We start from the raw sequence: 15,510 nt of genomic DNA, 5'->3' as shown, positions 1-15,510 counted from the left end.
TAACAAAAGGTAACCCGAAGCCCCACCCTTGGAGCCGATCAGCAGAAATTATCGGATGATGCCAGTTGTTCACTTCGAATCTTAGGGGAAAGTCGGTACTTCGTACGGAGTACAGAAACAGTCACCGACATCTGGTGGTAACCTGCAGATTGTGATTGGATCAAGGTCTGATTTGAGCGGTCGAGCTTGAAGGATCCAATAGTTACCTGGTAAGACACTGATTCCTTATGTCAGAGACTGTCTCAGAGAGTGGCCAGACTCTGTGAAAGAGGGATGAGGCTCAAGGATTCCTCGCATAGCCACATACTGGACATGGGTAGGTGCAGCCAAGTAACCAGCCAAGTAACCACTTGGAATTGAGATGCCTACGCGCTGTTGGATATTAAGGTAGTCGCTGTCAAGTTCAGTTGTCTTCCGGCTACGAGGCCCTCACTTATTGGGCGAGAGGGAGCGTTAAAATGCTAACGATGATTCTAGAGGAAAGTGAGCCATCATCGAACATGGAAATGTCGAATCATGTCACCATGTGAGCAACTCTCGGATCCCTGTTGTGTTTGAGCCAGGATGAGAACCAGTTGTCCGACAGGGATCCTCGTGATTTCTGTGACATGACCACGGTAACGGCCGTGTCGACCATGACGTCGGGTATTTATCGATCAACATCCGATCATGGACTGCCTACGGAGTAGAAAATCATTTCGACATGGCATCAGGTACAGTTGTGAGAAACAATTTCTAAGTTTGTAAAGGATGGAATCTCTTTCTCAAGGATTCCTTATCCCTACTATGTAGCTACTATTTCTTCATAAATTCTGCTTTGAGTGGTCTTTTGGTTACTTTTCGAAGGGCTACCTCAAGGTACTCCGTATTGTCCTCGTAAACACGGTCTTTACGGAGTACAAAATTAAGAAAAGTACCTTACCCTCTGCCCCTTTTAACTTTCCCCTTGTCTTAAATTGAGGCTCAGTCGGGGTCCCAAAGTGTCCGACTCCGTTGGTCTTTATTTTCGGATCGTTGAACTGTCCGACCCATTCAAGTTTCAGGGTTTCAACTTTCAAACTCCATAGTCCATACCTACCTTAGGTCAACCAAAGGACACTCTTAAAAGAGCCCCTCTTAAAAGGGCCAAAGAGGATACAAAGAACCAAACGGCAACCGCATTACCTAGCTGATGTTGTAATTCCTGGTATGATACCCCTGATATTTTGTCACTCCGGCCAGAATTTGCCCTTTCAATCTGTAATGGAGTGTAAAGTACAAACCAGGATTACAGCCCCAGATATAATACACTAGGCCGACAACGCCGATTGCTGATCCGGGCAAAGCGCCACGACAGTGGGGCCCTCTCGGCGGAGTTATGAATACAATCCAATCAAAATTCTTGCTATTTTTCTCACTCTTTCCCTTTCTGGGATTAGGGGCTCGTCTATCAGGCAGACATCGAAACCGCCTCAGCGTGCGGTCCAGCAGATCCGCGCCGGACGAACAGCCTCCATGGCCCTTGTCAGCCTGTCATCCCTCCCAGACATATCCCATACCCTCATGCCATCCTCCCTCGAATCCGTCATCACCATTATTATTATCATTGTCGCATTTTCATCGCCTTGCCTCTGAGCTCAATTTTCACCTTCCTCCTATTTTCGATAGTCGCTTTTGCCGTGGTTATTATCGTCAAAATAGAGAGATTCGGACATTGAAGGTCGCCATTTATCTCGATATAGACTTTATCCAATCTCTCATTATAAGCCTCCTGAGCGAAACCATCTCCATACTTCTACTATCTACAACAACGTTTCTATTTCGCATCTCCATATCCGCTCCATCGCCTGTCACCTACTTCTTGGTCGTCCAGCGTCGTAGTCCTATATAACGTTGCTAGAGTCCTTGCACTTCATCCAGCTCTATCAAGCGTGGAAAGACGGCCATCATCGAGAGTATCGCGCTTCTTTCGAGCGATCATCTACCAATTCAGCGGTTCACTCCATCAGCAGCCACCTGTCATTACGGTAAGTGTTGCACCCTCAGTTTAGATTTTGTTCTTTCACCTGCTTCTTCACCCTCTGCTCCGATGGGATTAAATAGCTAATTTTCGATGGAGACCGAGCCATTGACTCGCATGTACGTCATTTGGAATCACTGGAATACTCATCCCTGAATACATATATTACCTCGCACCAGGTGAGTCACAGACATGCTGGTCTAGCCGGCACCCTAGCATTTGCGCCAATCTGTTCTCTTCCGCTGACTTGCTAAGTCTGCCCTGCCCTGTGACTCGTGCTTGCCTTTCTCAGCCATGTCGACTTCTCAGGCTGAGCATACGCGGCTTCACCCGCGTCGGCGTCCCTTAAAGACAGCACCTCCCTCCCTTTCTTCTTCGACATCACTCGAAAGCTATGTCGCGGACTCATCATCGTCGTCGCCGATTTTGAGTTTGAGGAAAGGGGAAACGTTCCATTCACCTTCCCCACCACCCTCGGACGATCTTGACCCAGTGCTGAGCTTTAGGTCTTTGCCCCAGCGCTCACCTACATGCCCCCAGAGCCTACAGGCCATCGCCGCCCGAGAGCAGCGCATGGTCGACTACCTGAGCAATCTTAACCTCAACTCCTTGGATTCGTCTTCTCCTCTTTCCAACAAGAACAACGGAGACGATCTTCCTGTTCCTCGAGCCGTCCTTCAAGCTCACATCGACACTCAGTCAATGGCAGACCGATTCAGCAAACCTGCACAGTCCTCGCAGCTCGACACTCCTTCCAAGGTACGCAAGAGCCATTGCCATGCTTCGGACAGTGGACTGGGCACTTCCCTCAGCAGTGAGGACATGACAGCATCAGACAAAAGTAAAGGTACGATGTTTTCTTAAGCCTATAGCCGCATTTCCTTTTACTAACCTGCTTGTTGTAGTAAAAGCTGGACAGTTGTCATACGAATCTCAGTCATCTGGCAAAGCTGCTACTCAAATGACTCAATCGGCCATCACAAGCTCTATCTCGGCGTTTGATGCTAAGCAATCCCAGAAGCGTCAACTGGGATTGCCGGCATGCAAGCAGATTGAACGCCTTATCATCAAGCCCATCCTCAAGGAAGAAAGATTGAAGCCGTTCCATCCCCTCGTTCAAAGTATTCCTCAGCGAATTGTAGACAGAGAAATCGGCTGTCTCCGTGATCTCGAAAAGACTCTTTTGTGGTTGGCACCGGTGAGTGATTTTCAAGAACGGAATGGCGTTAGGTGCATTGCTCATTTATTTTTTCGTTCTTTGAAGAATTACGCGGCGTCCAGAGCTTCGTACCTCCGTTTCTGCGAATTTACGATTCAGTGTCTTCATACGTCGGTCTATCATCTCAACGAACGCGATCAACGGCTGCCAGCAGACAGGCCTTACACTAACGGCTACTTCCTTGACCTCGTCGCACAGATTCGCCGATACGCAGCTATGATTAATGAGACGCGAAACAGCATGCCTTCTAATGGGGAACCAGCACAGGCCAGTGCAAAGGCTAGTGCTCCAAAGTATGTTTACCCCCGGCCTTCTGGATGGTTTGCCAAGTTTAACATTGTCCGCAGCGAACGGATTACCCTAGAGGGTGGGTTATCTAAGAACGGACGACCCGCTGAACTCGTGGTTCACAAAGATGGCGAGATGATCTCGCTGCGTACAGGCAAGCCCTACGAGGAGAATGCTATTCCTGCGATGAAGCGTTCGCTCAGCCTTCACTCCGTCGATGAGGGCGTCGAGCGATCCATGGCTCGTCGCAAGAAGAATGCACCTCCCATGGACATTAACCAGAAGTGCAAAGACTGTGACAAGGTCTTCAAAAGACCTTGTGATCTTACGTAAGTCCTATTACGGAATTCGTTTACGACTACAATCCACTCGAACTACCTTGCTGACCGATTGCAGGAAACACGAGAAGACGCACTCTCGCCCATGGAAGTGCACCGAGCCTTCCTGCAAATATCACCAAATTGGATGGCCAACAGAAAAGGAGCGAGATCGCCACATCAACGACAAGCACTCCAAAGCCCCCGCTTTGTACAAGTGCAAATTCGCGCCTTGTACTTACTCATCAAAGAGGGAAAGTAACTGCAAGCAGCACATGGAGAAGGCTCACGGCTGGAGTTATGTTCGCTCCAAGCATAATGGCAGGAGCAGCAAGAAAGCTTCCAACGGAGCTACGCCTCAGACTCCTAGCATTGCTACTCCTAGCTCGAAGGCTCAGGATATTGCAAGCCCCATGACCGGTTCTGCACCCTCGCCATTCGAACCCGTCGCTGCTTACCCTCAAAACCCACCGTTCTCGTTCGCGGAACCCCCTGCCCAAACAGGTAGCGTCGACTTCCCGCTTTTCTCTACGAATAGCCCATTCGAGGATCTAGCCGCTGGAGTAAATGATTTCAGCCCGCTGCCAACCACCTCATTGGACTTCCAAGCGTTTCAGTCCCAGCTCGAGGGTGCTGACCCTAATGGCCTCATTCCCCTGACTTTCGATCGTCAATCGTTCGACTCCGCGTCTCCGGTTCCGGACTTGATCAATGGAACCATGGGATTCGATACGTCGCCAGTTGCATCCACCGATAGCAGCAGCCTGAACTTCGACCTGGCATGGAGCCAGCTTGACGCTCAGAATGTCGAGGAAGAGTTCACGACTTTGACCATGCAGATGCTCACGCCAGAGCACTCGGTCCCAATGAGTGCCTTGAACTCCTTCTCTCGAGATCCCTCCATCTCGAATTCCTCTCCACTTCCCGTCCAGAAAGGAGAGAACCCGCTCTACACGCCCGACTCTTGCCACTTCGATGAGGGCGTATCGGATCTTTTCGATTCCAGCTACCAGAACAAGGCGGATTTTATGCTTTTCGACCAGAATGCCAACTTTGGGACTGGTTCTTTGGACATGTCCAATACTTGTCATCTCTCGACGCTCCACAACGCGAATCAAATGTTCCCTTCTCTCAATGCCCAGGAGCTCAACTATATGACTCAGGGATGGCCCCAAGACATGGAGATGGAACATCGCTAATCTAGCGGGGCATATTCGATCTTCTTGCCTTTGTGCTTTAATTTGCTGCTTTTGGAGTCTGGAACTATCGAAAGGGCCGCGTATTTCTTTCTTTGCTTTTGACAGCGGGTATGTTTATAACTGGGATCAGCGCTGCTGACAAATCTGTTATCCATCTAAGAATGCAGCATATTCTATTACCCGCTTGACCCTTATTGCCGGCCACTGTCTCCAGTTATTCCTGTCCCGAGTTGACATTGATATGTAACTTGGATTGTTTCGATCACGGCATGCATAACTACCTCTTTCACCAAGCAACACGTTGCACTGAATGATTTGTCAAGAATCACTACTTATCTAGAAACCCCTTTAATTCGAATTGTCAGTGCGTACTGATATGAAGAGTACCTACTCTTTGTCGGGGGTCATCATACGGTACCCTAATAGACCCGGTGTACACAAAATTTCTCTACGGTAGCATTCTTGATCTCATCCGTACCGTCAACGAATTGACTATCCTAGAAAGGATTTAACTTCATTCATCTCATCAGGGGGCCATCCATTGTTGATAGTCTACCAGTTGTTGGATCACATGTCCCTCAACGACAGATAGATGCGCATGGAATTTCTGAATGATGGCATATTTCTTGACTACCCAACTGGTCAAGGTGTCCGAATACCTTAGCAATCCGTATCGTCTACTTGTCATTCTGATACGGAGCAATAAACTTTGTCCCCTATTTTTTGCTCCTTAGCTGAATGTCATGTTTTTACCTTTTACGGTAATGGGATGGATATCACTCTCACAATTTGACGTCGATCCCGCTCTAGGCATCGACGATCAATCACCATCGAAATTAGTACCTCATTACGTAGCGGGGCTACAAGGCTGAGGCCCCCTCAACTGGAGTGCTGGACGCGTCAGTGGCAGTAAGAACTGGGAACATGAGGGTTTCACTCGACGGTCTAATAAGAAAGAAAAGAGAGTTCAAAGTTACCTTCATAGATACCTAGGTATGTAGACGTAGTTCGGACTAGGATCGGTTGTAACGAGTAACGACACTGCGGAATCGAGAGTCGAGACTCCCCTGTTCTAATTTCTCACGGAGTACCTCTTTTCCTTAACGACAACTCTTTGATAGGTCTCGTTGAGTAATTCTCAGCCTATCTATATACAGATTTTTCGGATTCTATTCTGTTTATTTCCCTTCAATCTTGTCTTTTATTCGGTCACAGAGACTTGTCCTAGAAGCTTGGCACTGAAACTGCGGAGACGTCATTCTGCTCACCCCAAAAACAACGTCCTGTCATACATTAGGCAGACGGATTCCGGCCATTAACTTGCGACGAAGCGAAGCACCATCTTCTTCCTTGCGAGGTGAATGGTCTTTCAACGAGTCGATTGAACGAACGGATCGAAGTTAAAGATCCCCTGGCTCAAGATGCTTGACGCAAACCCCTCCTCGAATGACGCCGACCGTCTCCAGTCAGTCGGTCGGCCACTGTCAACTCACGTCCCACCGGGGCAAATTCTGACGGGAAAGCAAGAGCATTGTGAGAACCGTCTCCATTTGGTCGAATTCTGATCGAGAAGGACTTTTAGCTGACGGGTACAGATCTGAAGCGCGAGCTGATCGCCCGTCAAGTGCGCAATGAGATCGCCGAGCTGAACTCCCCGACCGCCCTCCACCGCTTCGGCGCTCCATTTAAATCTGAATTTGGCGAAGTTGCCCCCGTTGATTCTGAACTGCCGATTCTGCGATACATCTTTGTGCATCATGTGCGCAAGTTCCCTTTCCTCGACCAGGCTCGCGAGAAGGAGTTTTGGCAGGATAAGCTGCAGGTGGTATGTGATTGCACTGCTTTGGTTGTCTGTGGTAGCCGGAGACGCAGTGTGACTGATTCCGTTCCTGGTGTAGTTCCTCGAGTCGTTCGCTAAAAAGCATGTATCGTCCTCTGAAGACCGTCTGGAGGAGACCAAGCGCAGGAAGCTGGCGCGGAAATCTGAAAAGCTCGTCGAGCTGATGATGGTATCGGGAATCCCTACAGCGTCGGGGTATGAAGAGCGGATACAATTCTCGGAGATGGAGGTGGTCGACCGCGGCGCGAACGAGAAGGGCCTTCTCGTGAATATGCCCGAGGGACATGAGATACATGGCTGGGATGTCAATGTCGCCGCGGTACGAGTTACCTCGGTCAAGCGGACAGTGCGATACCATAAACATGCGGTCAGTGATAGGGATAAGTACAGACAGAAGATGATCACATTGACTGACACTCCACTAGGAATTCATCCTCCGTGTGCGGCGGGAAGGTAAGCCTGACATCTTTGTGGCCAGGCGATATGGAGAATTCGCAAAGCTTCATAAGAGACTGCGTACAGAGTTCCCTGGTAGAACATTATCTCCTCTCCCGAGAAAAAACAAGTCATCAACAAGTGCTGGTTTTTTCGGCTCGGCTGACGATGAGGCGTCCTCTATTTCTTCCGTTTCGACTCAAGATACTGGCGAGGGGTACACTGGCCGAACGCTGGCTCCGGGACCTCATCACAGTCGTTCATTGTCCCGCTCTTCCATGAGATCAACAAAGTCTTCTAGACTCTCAAGTGAGAGCCCGAGAGAAACGGTGCTTTACAGGGAGGAGCAGCGAGTCTCTCTCCGTGCATTTCTACGCACTTTGTTGCAGAACAAGCGAATTTCCGAGTCAAAGGCGATGGAGGAGTTTCTCACAGCAAAACCCGTCTCCTTGAATGAAGAGGAATTGATCGATGTAGAAAGAAGAAAAGCAGCAGACGCCATCAGGATTGAAGAGCAGAAGCGATTCTACGAAATTGCCAGGCAGCGTGCGGCGGAGTTGGATGTCTACATGGAGCAGTTCCGTCGGGATATTGTGGAGAGCAGTAAGGAACGAGTCACAAGGACCCAGAGCCGGTTTTACTGACTTTTTGAACTCAGATGGTCTAACAAAATTATTCTCCGAGATTCGTGAAAAGAACACGATAGCGGACCTTAGCCCTCAGTACCAGAAATTCGCTGAATGGCTTCGAATTGAGTGCGTTTGATTATCTGGATTTCAAGAAATTTGTCCAGCTCGACTGACTGTTACTAGGGTTGCGGCAACTCTTTATCACATATTCCTGGCCGAAGATAACTCTCCTGAGATGTTTGCGCAGTTCAAGAGGATACATTCTCTTGTCCCGTATTCTTTGATGAAGAACGTCATCCGCATCGCCAACCCTGCGGCTGTGATGAGTGGTGTCCTAGATCTTTTCCTCGCCCAGCCTTTTGGGTCGCGGTCTCTGCTACAGCGCATCTTTTCTATGGCTATAAACGACGGCATCAAGCAATTCCAAAAGTCCATTGACTCGCTGGCAGCCAAAGTTGACGATTCCGTCTTGACTGGAAAGCTAAAAGAATTCGCGCATGCAGATGAGGATATCAAGAATGAAATTCGGGCACAGGCTGCGGCTGAAGATGTGGATTTGATCGTTGCCATTCTTCGGTCGGAGCTCATATCACCTGAGCTTACTCCTGAACAGGTTGGAAAGGTGTTCAATGCCTATGTGGCCTGGAATAATGCGGTGGACAATGTGGATCTCGAGATGCAAGAAGGGGCTCAGTGGTTCGCGAACATGAAGCAATTGCTCAAGCTCTACACCCGACAACGCGACAAGGCAATGATTCTCAGCATCATCGAGGAGCCTGTCACCCTTCAGTTGTTCCGCGATCTCTTCACGATTTTCTACGAGCCCCTAGTGCGCGTCTACAAATCCGCGAATGTGTACAGTAGCATTACTGACTTTGCGCAATTTGCCGACGACGCGATCGCTGTGATTGAGAAATGTCACCGGCAGGATGTTTCGGCGGACCCTAATCAAACCGTCCAGGCCTTCATCGACCTGTGCGAACGTCACCAAGACAACTTCTACAAGTTCATCCATGAAGTTCACCTTCACGATAATGGCTTGTTTACCTCCCTCATGGGTTGGATTGAAGATATCCTTGAATTCCTGCGCCACGGACCTCAAGGGGGTAAGCTTGACATGAATGCTCTGTTCCATGGAGCCAAGGATGTAGGGCAGATCGATGAGGCCAAGGCCATTGAGGAGATTAATTCTTTGATCAAATGGCACGAGGATCGCAAACGGTGGCACTTGAATAAGACTCGACAGAAGATGGCGGCTGAAGGCAATGGCAACGAGTCTTTCCCCGGAAATGCGACGTTCCGCGGCAGTGATTTTGGCTTGGATGAGGTATGTGTAATGCCAAGGTCTTGTGTCTTCATGTCTAACCCCGATTCCCAGGCCGACCTTGAAGATCTCGCCATTTCCGACGCGGAATCCGAACAGTCCGAGGAAATGGAAGAGGACGACCTTGATCCTATCACTGCTGAGCGGAGACGCCGTGTCAAGAAACAGGATCAGCTTCGCCGCACCGCGGGAGAACCGGTCAAGCCGGAAGTCCAGGAAATCCTCAAGCTTTCGGAGCCTTTCAATGCTATGTTAAGGCAGGTCCTTGCTGAATAAGTCCGACTCATTGCGATGATACCCCTACGAATAATCACTTTCGAGTACGCCTGCTTGTCTGTGCTTGCACTTTGCATACTTTAGATAAGAGCATAGAAGTCTTGGATAATTGCTCTTTAGATCACAACTTCAGATGGAATAAAAATCAGTATCATAGAACTTCTGTTGCTTTCTTCAGCGGGGTGCTCTCCTGCTTTCCTTTTCCGGCAAGATCACGACCTACTTCATCTGCTGCTGGTATACGCTCCCCTGTAATCTTCCATCTCATGATAAGAAAGACGTATATCATTTCATCAGAAGACTACCGAGCGTATACATGCTGCTTCGGGTGATTTTGTGGAATATCACTACTTGAACGATTCCCCGCATTCTATTTGTGACGTTTGGCTTATCTGTTTCCATAGCGACAAGCCAATAGTTCGCTGACACTCGTTGCGTCGTAACGACCCCAACGATAAAAAGGTATTCGATGCTGCATCTGCCCTCGCCATGTGATGTGAGATACTACTCTATTGCTACGTCCATGATTTCTCCTCATAAACCTGCAATCGGAGGGCTGTCTCCTCGCACCGCCGTCCCGTTGCGGGGACTCTTCCTTGAGGGCGTGTGGAGGTGCAACTGTCCCGAACGCCCACCAGCCGTCAAGCTCCAAACAAAGAACCATGGGGTCAACCATGGGAGATGGTGTAAGTCTTCTTTTTCAAGGGAGTGACTAGCGCAATAGAGGATCATTTTTAAAGCGATACAGTCTACACGTGCCAGAAACCCCAACACAAGCGCTGCAACTTCTTTCTCTGGCAAAGCGACGCAGAAGCGCGTGAGAAACTAGCCGTGCTTTCGAACTCGCGCACTGAGCCGAGCTCGACCAACAATACACCTACGAAACCACCAGGTCGAGGAAGCGGCCTTCTCACGCCACAGACCGACACAAAGGTCCAGGATGTCCGCGGGTTGAACGTCAACCGCACGCCCACACCGTCGAAGAGCGGAAAGGCCAGGATGATGACGGAGGATACGGATGAGTTTAGCTGGCACGATTTGTCGGACGCTGAGGAGCTGACCAAGTTGCTTGAGCCGCCTCGTCAACCGGATTTCGGACAGGATAGGCCTCGCAAAGCGCCGCGGACCGAGACCTTCACGTCGCCCGGCAAGCGAAAGCTGTCGGAGATGGAAAATGAGGGAAATGAGACTACGACCACGCTTACGCCTACGTCTATCTTCTCGCCCCGCATGCAGACCCGATTGCCGCCGGCTTCGGCGGAGGTCTCGATGACGCCTACGCCGGGCAGGTATAGGAATGTGCTGTCTACAGATGTGCATGAAGACTCGTCTGAGCTAGGCCTTCAGGCTTTGAAGATTCTGGAAAGTCACAAGGTGGTCGTGCCGAAGCAGGCGCAGGACGAGTTGTTGGCGCTGCTGAACAAGCACGATCTGAAGACTAAGGGGATTATCCGCGGGCGGGACATTTCACGAATTGCACTGAAGAAGAAGGACGAGACGATTATGAGGTTGAATGAGAGGATTGCGAGCCTGGAGTCTCAGAGGGAAATGGATCGAGCTGTCATTGATGGGTTGGGGAAACGGTGACGGAGATTCGAATTCGGATAAAGTGGTTGGAAGGGATAGGGAAATTGCATTTATGATACCCTGGCCGGCAATGTAAGTACGGTTTTCATCATGTTTTGATTTTATTCTCATTCATATCTGGGCGATCAGAGCCGGTGCCATGAAATCATCTATTATCAGCACAGAACATGGCTTTCCATATCAAGTATATAATATATCACTGCTAAACACAAGAATATCATTGAGATTCTATGAGCATTTTTAACCATCATCAATATAATATGCTGGACGTCATTACGAAGTAAACAGGCGCGACATGGTTATAGATCAATATCAGCCACGTGACTGATAAGATGCCAGGCGATAAAATTGGGCAAAAAAGAGTGAATACTCCCCCACTAACATCAACAGACCTCAATCGCAAAAGATACCGATGCCTCATATCATATAATTAGACAGCAGACCCCGCTTAGCATACATCAGTGCCACCCCGTCCTCTCGTCCATGGACTCCATGACCGACTCCTCCGTTTCGCTCCGCAGCAGCGACCTCCCGGAAATGTTTCGACCACCCGTGAACCGCGCGATGCGTGTCTTGGACCGCTCGTTCTTTCGCAAGACGGTTCCTCTGTCCGCTGCTACGGTGTTTCAAAACTCAGATATCTCAAAGGTGCGAGCGGAGTTACACAAGAGCCGGGACCTCCTGGCCGTGCCTCGACTCAACTGTATCCGGGACGTGACAGACCAGGATGGGCAGGTGAAGAAGGCTTTACTGCTGCGCGAAACTGTCAAGCATGACGATCAAGAAACATGGTCGCCGAAGATAAGTGAGCTGGTCGAGAGGGGGAGGATCGCAATGCGGCCGTACGACTTGACGCTTGACTATGATTATTGGACGTACGCCGATATCATCGCCTCGATTCTACCCGAGGACGAGCTACAAGAGATCCCGCAGGGATTTACTCAAGTGGGACATGTGCTGCATTTGAATCTTCGCGAGCAATACCTCCCGTACAAATATCTCATTGCGGAGATTCTGAAGGACAAGAATAAGGCGATCAGAACGGTGATCAACAAAACCGAGGATGTTGGATCGCATAGCGAGTTCCGCACATTCCCCTTTGAGCTTCTGGCTGGTGATAATGATTTGAATGTTGTTCAGCACGAGCAGGACTGCGAGTTTCGCTTTGACTATTCCCGCGTCTACTGGAACAGCCGTCTGGAGACGGAGCATCGTCGACTCGTGGAGAAATTCAACCAGGGCGAGATGGTATGTGATGTGATGGCGGGTGTGGGGCCGTTTGCTGTGCCTGCCGGAAAGAAGAAGATCTTTGTCTGGGCCAACGACCTCAACCCGCACGGGTACGAGGTGATGCAGGACGCAATCAGGAGGAACAAGGTGGAGGGCTTCGTCACACCGTTCAACAAGGATGGCCGGGAATTTATCCGCTGGTCTGCCAAGGAGCTCCTGGAGGCGGAGCCGGTGACCGTCACGATTCATCCCAAGGTGCGGCGGGAGAAAAAAACGGGCAATCAAGTCGAGCAGGCTCCCCCGCCTCACCCGGAGGAGTATCACCGTCCGGTGTTCTTCGACCACTACGTGATGAACCTCCCCGCCACGGCAATTGAGTTTCTCGATGCGTTCCCTGGCGTCTACGCCGGCAGGGAGTCGCTGTTCGCTCCGCACACTTCCCAGCGTCTACCTATGGTCCATGTGTATTGCTTCTCGGGCCATTCCGAGAACGAGCTTGACGACCACATTGACATCTGCCAGCGGATATCCGAACGTATCGGGTACACTATCACGCCCGAGGATCGGATCGGCGGCAGTGGGAATCAGAGCATTGAGCTCTCGATCCACAATGTGAGATTAGTCAGTCCTAAGAAGCAGATGTTCTGCGCTAGCTTCCGTCTGCCTGCGGAGGTTGCGTTCAAAAAGGTATAATTCTACGGCCTAGGGGACCTTGTTCATAGACAATCCTCGCATAGCATAAGGCGTTAAGGCTTGGTATATACTGGTAGAGCATATGAAACAAAACTGATACCCTATTATGAATTTGACAGAGTAATTAGCCCTTCGCACGCAATCATGCTAAATGCCTATGGCATTCATGTCAACTACAACATTCATGTCAACTACAAGGACCTTTGCTAGGGGTCTCTATAGCAGATCGTACATGGAAGGCGGTGAATGTGTCACCGCCTCAAACTGCCCTCGCGTCCTCCACCTCCAAGTTTTTCCCGCTCCGGCATGAGCTCAACGTCAAGCTCCGACATCCCTCGTCTCAAACTTTCACCGTTTGTAAACCAGTGCATTTTCCTTTACGAATTCAACTCCTGTCCAGCTACGCAAACCATCATGAGCGTCCAACTGCCCCCAGCCACACACCGCAAGCGCGCCCTCCCCCAGGGCGAACTCGAAGCAGCCTCAACCCTCAAACTCGGCGCTGATCAAAACACACATACCCTATCGCTGTCCGAGGCACGGCTCGTGATCAACAAGGTGCTGGAGAATAAGCGCCGCGGGGGGAAGAAATACGAGGAACCGGAGTGCGTTGCGTTGCCCGTAGCCTTTCTACAGGGACAGTGTTTCATCACTGTCCATCACCTTCTAGGAATATGAGGCTAACGGCTTGGAATGGAATTAGAAATCTCACCAAGACGCTGGATTACCTGGAGGTATTTGCGCGGTTCAAGGACGAGGAGAACATCAAGGCCGTGGAGCGGTTGCTGAACTCGCATACTGAGCTGGAGATGTTCGAGCGGTCGCAGCTGGGTATGTCTTTGCTTGCGTTCATTGTGTCTGCGTGGAGTGGCTGTGGCTGATAACGAAAAGGGAGCTTGTGCTGCGATAATGCCGAAGAGGCCAAGTCGCTTATTCCGAGTCTGCAGCATAAGATCTCCGATGGGGATTTGCAGGAGCTGTTGGATGAGCTGACTAAGCTGAGGAATTTCACTGAGTGAATCCCTTTTGACTGGGTTGGGTTTGGGTGCGAATAGCATGGAGTTTTCGGCGTTTGGGGATGGTCATTATGTTGTTGTTGCCATTGTTGTTCTACAGGTACTTTTGTAGGGTGGTATATTGATTGCGGCAGGCATATTGAGCGAACAGTAAATATGAATTGGCAACGAGCATACTCAAATGATCGGATCGAGGGCTGACACTCGCGCATGACTTGATATCGATTTGATCTGTACCGCTGATGACCATTTAGATGGTCTCACATGTCAGAGTCGGAAGACGCTTTGTCACGTGGTCTGTTGTTCACATGCCATGGGGGACTTGATCACGCCCGTGGGGAAAGATACATCTGGATTTCAGCCCGGACGTCATGGAGAACTGTAATCTACTCTGTACACATCTAAAGAATTAGAGAGATATGCACTGACTATAACTTTATTCGGGTTATTTCAAGTTTTCAACACTCGGATCACGTTAACTTTCAAAATAAGTTGGTAGTACTCTACACAGAAGTTAAAGTGGAGGTGCAGGAGTCTGGAGAAATGATATCAAGTTGGCTAGGCTGTCACCATGCATCATGTTTGACGTCGCAGCCTCGCAGGATAAATAATAATACGCAGTAGATGACAGCAGGATGTACTCCGTAAATAGTGACATTAGTTTTGATTGCTTTTGATATGAGGTAATCACGAGTGATACCTGAGTATTCAGGAGGGCACTGGACAAGGTGGCTACAACTGATTCAACCGATCAAAGTCACAAGCACAATTTCCGCTTAAGTCACGGATGTATGAATCATGGCCTGATGGTTGCTGCTACTCCTTCCTTGCAATTTACAGTTCGAGACGAGAATCCATCCCCGATGCAGACGATTCTGTTACTAATGTGCCGACTTTCGACCGCGCCAAGAATCCTGTAGTACCACATATTAATAGAGCAGGACGGGGGGCAGTACTCCGGCGTAGGGTTCCTGTAAGCAAACTCCTGCGTAGATAGATAATGGAAGTGAAGAAAGTTAGGGGTGGTACGGAGGAGAATCAATTAAAATGCAAAGTATAAACTCCATCCTCCAATACGCCTTTGAGATTCATTGCCTGAAATGCTGCTAAGCCGCAAGCTTCATCATTTCCAAGCAGCAGTGATGCCCGAGATCAGAACCAGACCAATGGGACCCCGGCTAATATCAACTCCAAGTCTCCCAAAGCCCTGGCGAGGTCTCCACTCTTGCTTTGCATTGGATGTGTAGTTCTGCTCTAAGCCGAAAGGGGACTAGTCGGTTGTGGAGAAAGGGCAGCTGCAGGCCGATCCCCGTTGCCGGTGTTGCACCAAGCCAGATTGGGCTGCACAGGGCGTGTGTGATTGGAGAGGGAAACAGTGTTATCAGAGGCTGCTGATTGGATGATAGTCTTTCTACCTCGGGCGAGTTCACCCCATTCGGTTGAGCCCTGACTTGGATG

At 49.8% G+C, this 15,510-nt stretch overlaps 5 protein-coding genes across 5 annotated transcripts; all 5 read left to right on the top strand.

Moving 5' to 3' along the window:
• Positions 1-2,293: 2,293 nt before the first annotated feature.
• ace1 (putative C2H2 transcription factor (Ace1)) lies at positions 2,294-5,022 on the top strand (the record flags this gene model as incomplete). Its single annotated transcript, XM_026761636.1, has 4 exons — positions 2,294-2,846; positions 2,905-3,197; positions 3,264-3,835; positions 3,903-5,022. The coding sequence occupies 4 exons, from the start codon at positions 2,294-2,296 to the stop codon at positions 5,020-5,022; spliced, it is 2,538 nt and encodes an 845-aa protein (XP_026617805.1).
• A 1,421-nt stretch (positions 5,023-6,443) lies between these two features.
• CDV56_107870 (PX domain-containing protein) lies at positions 6,444-9,526 on the top strand (the record flags this gene model as incomplete). Its single annotated transcript, XM_026761489.1, has 7 exons — positions 6,444-6,555; positions 6,618-6,847; positions 6,921-7,229; positions 7,288-7,900; positions 7,956-8,052; positions 8,110-9,253; positions 9,305-9,526. 7 exons carry the CDS (start codon positions 6,444-6,446, stop codon positions 9,524-9,526), a joined length of 2,727 nt encoding a protein of 908 aa, XP_026617804.1.
• A 523-nt stretch (positions 9,527-10,049) lies between these two features.
• CDV56_107814 (uncharacterized protein) lies at positions 10,050-11,113 on the top strand (the record flags this gene model as incomplete). The annotated part of the gene is made up of 2 exons (XM_026761433.1): positions 10,050-10,212; positions 10,275-11,113. The coding sequence occupies 2 exons, from the start codon at positions 10,050-10,052 to the stop codon at positions 11,111-11,113; spliced, it is 1,002 nt and encodes a 333-aa protein (XP_026617803.1).
• Positions 11,114-11,596: 483 nt separating this feature from the next.
• On the top strand, positions 11,597-13,036 carry trm5 (tRNA (guanine) methyltransferase; the record flags this gene model as incomplete). Its single annotated transcript, XM_026761364.1, has 1 exon — positions 11,597-13,036. One exon carries the CDS (start codon positions 11,597-11,599, stop codon positions 13,034-13,036), a length of 1,440 nt encoding a protein of 479 aa, XP_026617802.1.
• Positions 13,037-13,450: 414 nt separating this feature from the next.
• CDV56_107706 (DNA-directed RNA polymerase II subunit RPB4) lies at positions 13,451-14,055 on the top strand (the record flags this gene model as incomplete). The annotated part of the gene is made up of 3 exons (XM_026761325.1): positions 13,451-13,641; positions 13,740-13,867; positions 13,928-14,055. 3 exons carry the CDS (start codon positions 13,451-13,453, stop codon positions 14,053-14,055), a joined length of 447 nt encoding a protein of 148 aa, XP_026617801.1.
• Between the last annotated feature and the right edge of the window lie 1,455 nt (positions 14,056-15,510).

Source organism: Aspergillus thermomutatus (assembly GCF_002237265.1).
Source record: "Aspergillus thermomutatus strain HMR AF 39 chromosome Unknown NODE_17, whole genome shotgun sequence".
Taxonomy (NCBI): Eukaryota; Fungi; Ascomycota; class Eurotiomycetes; order Eurotiales; family Aspergillaceae; genus Aspergillus; species Aspergillus thermomutatus.
Note: the sequence above shows the minus strand (reverse complement) of the source record. Positions and strands in the feature narration are given on the sequence as shown.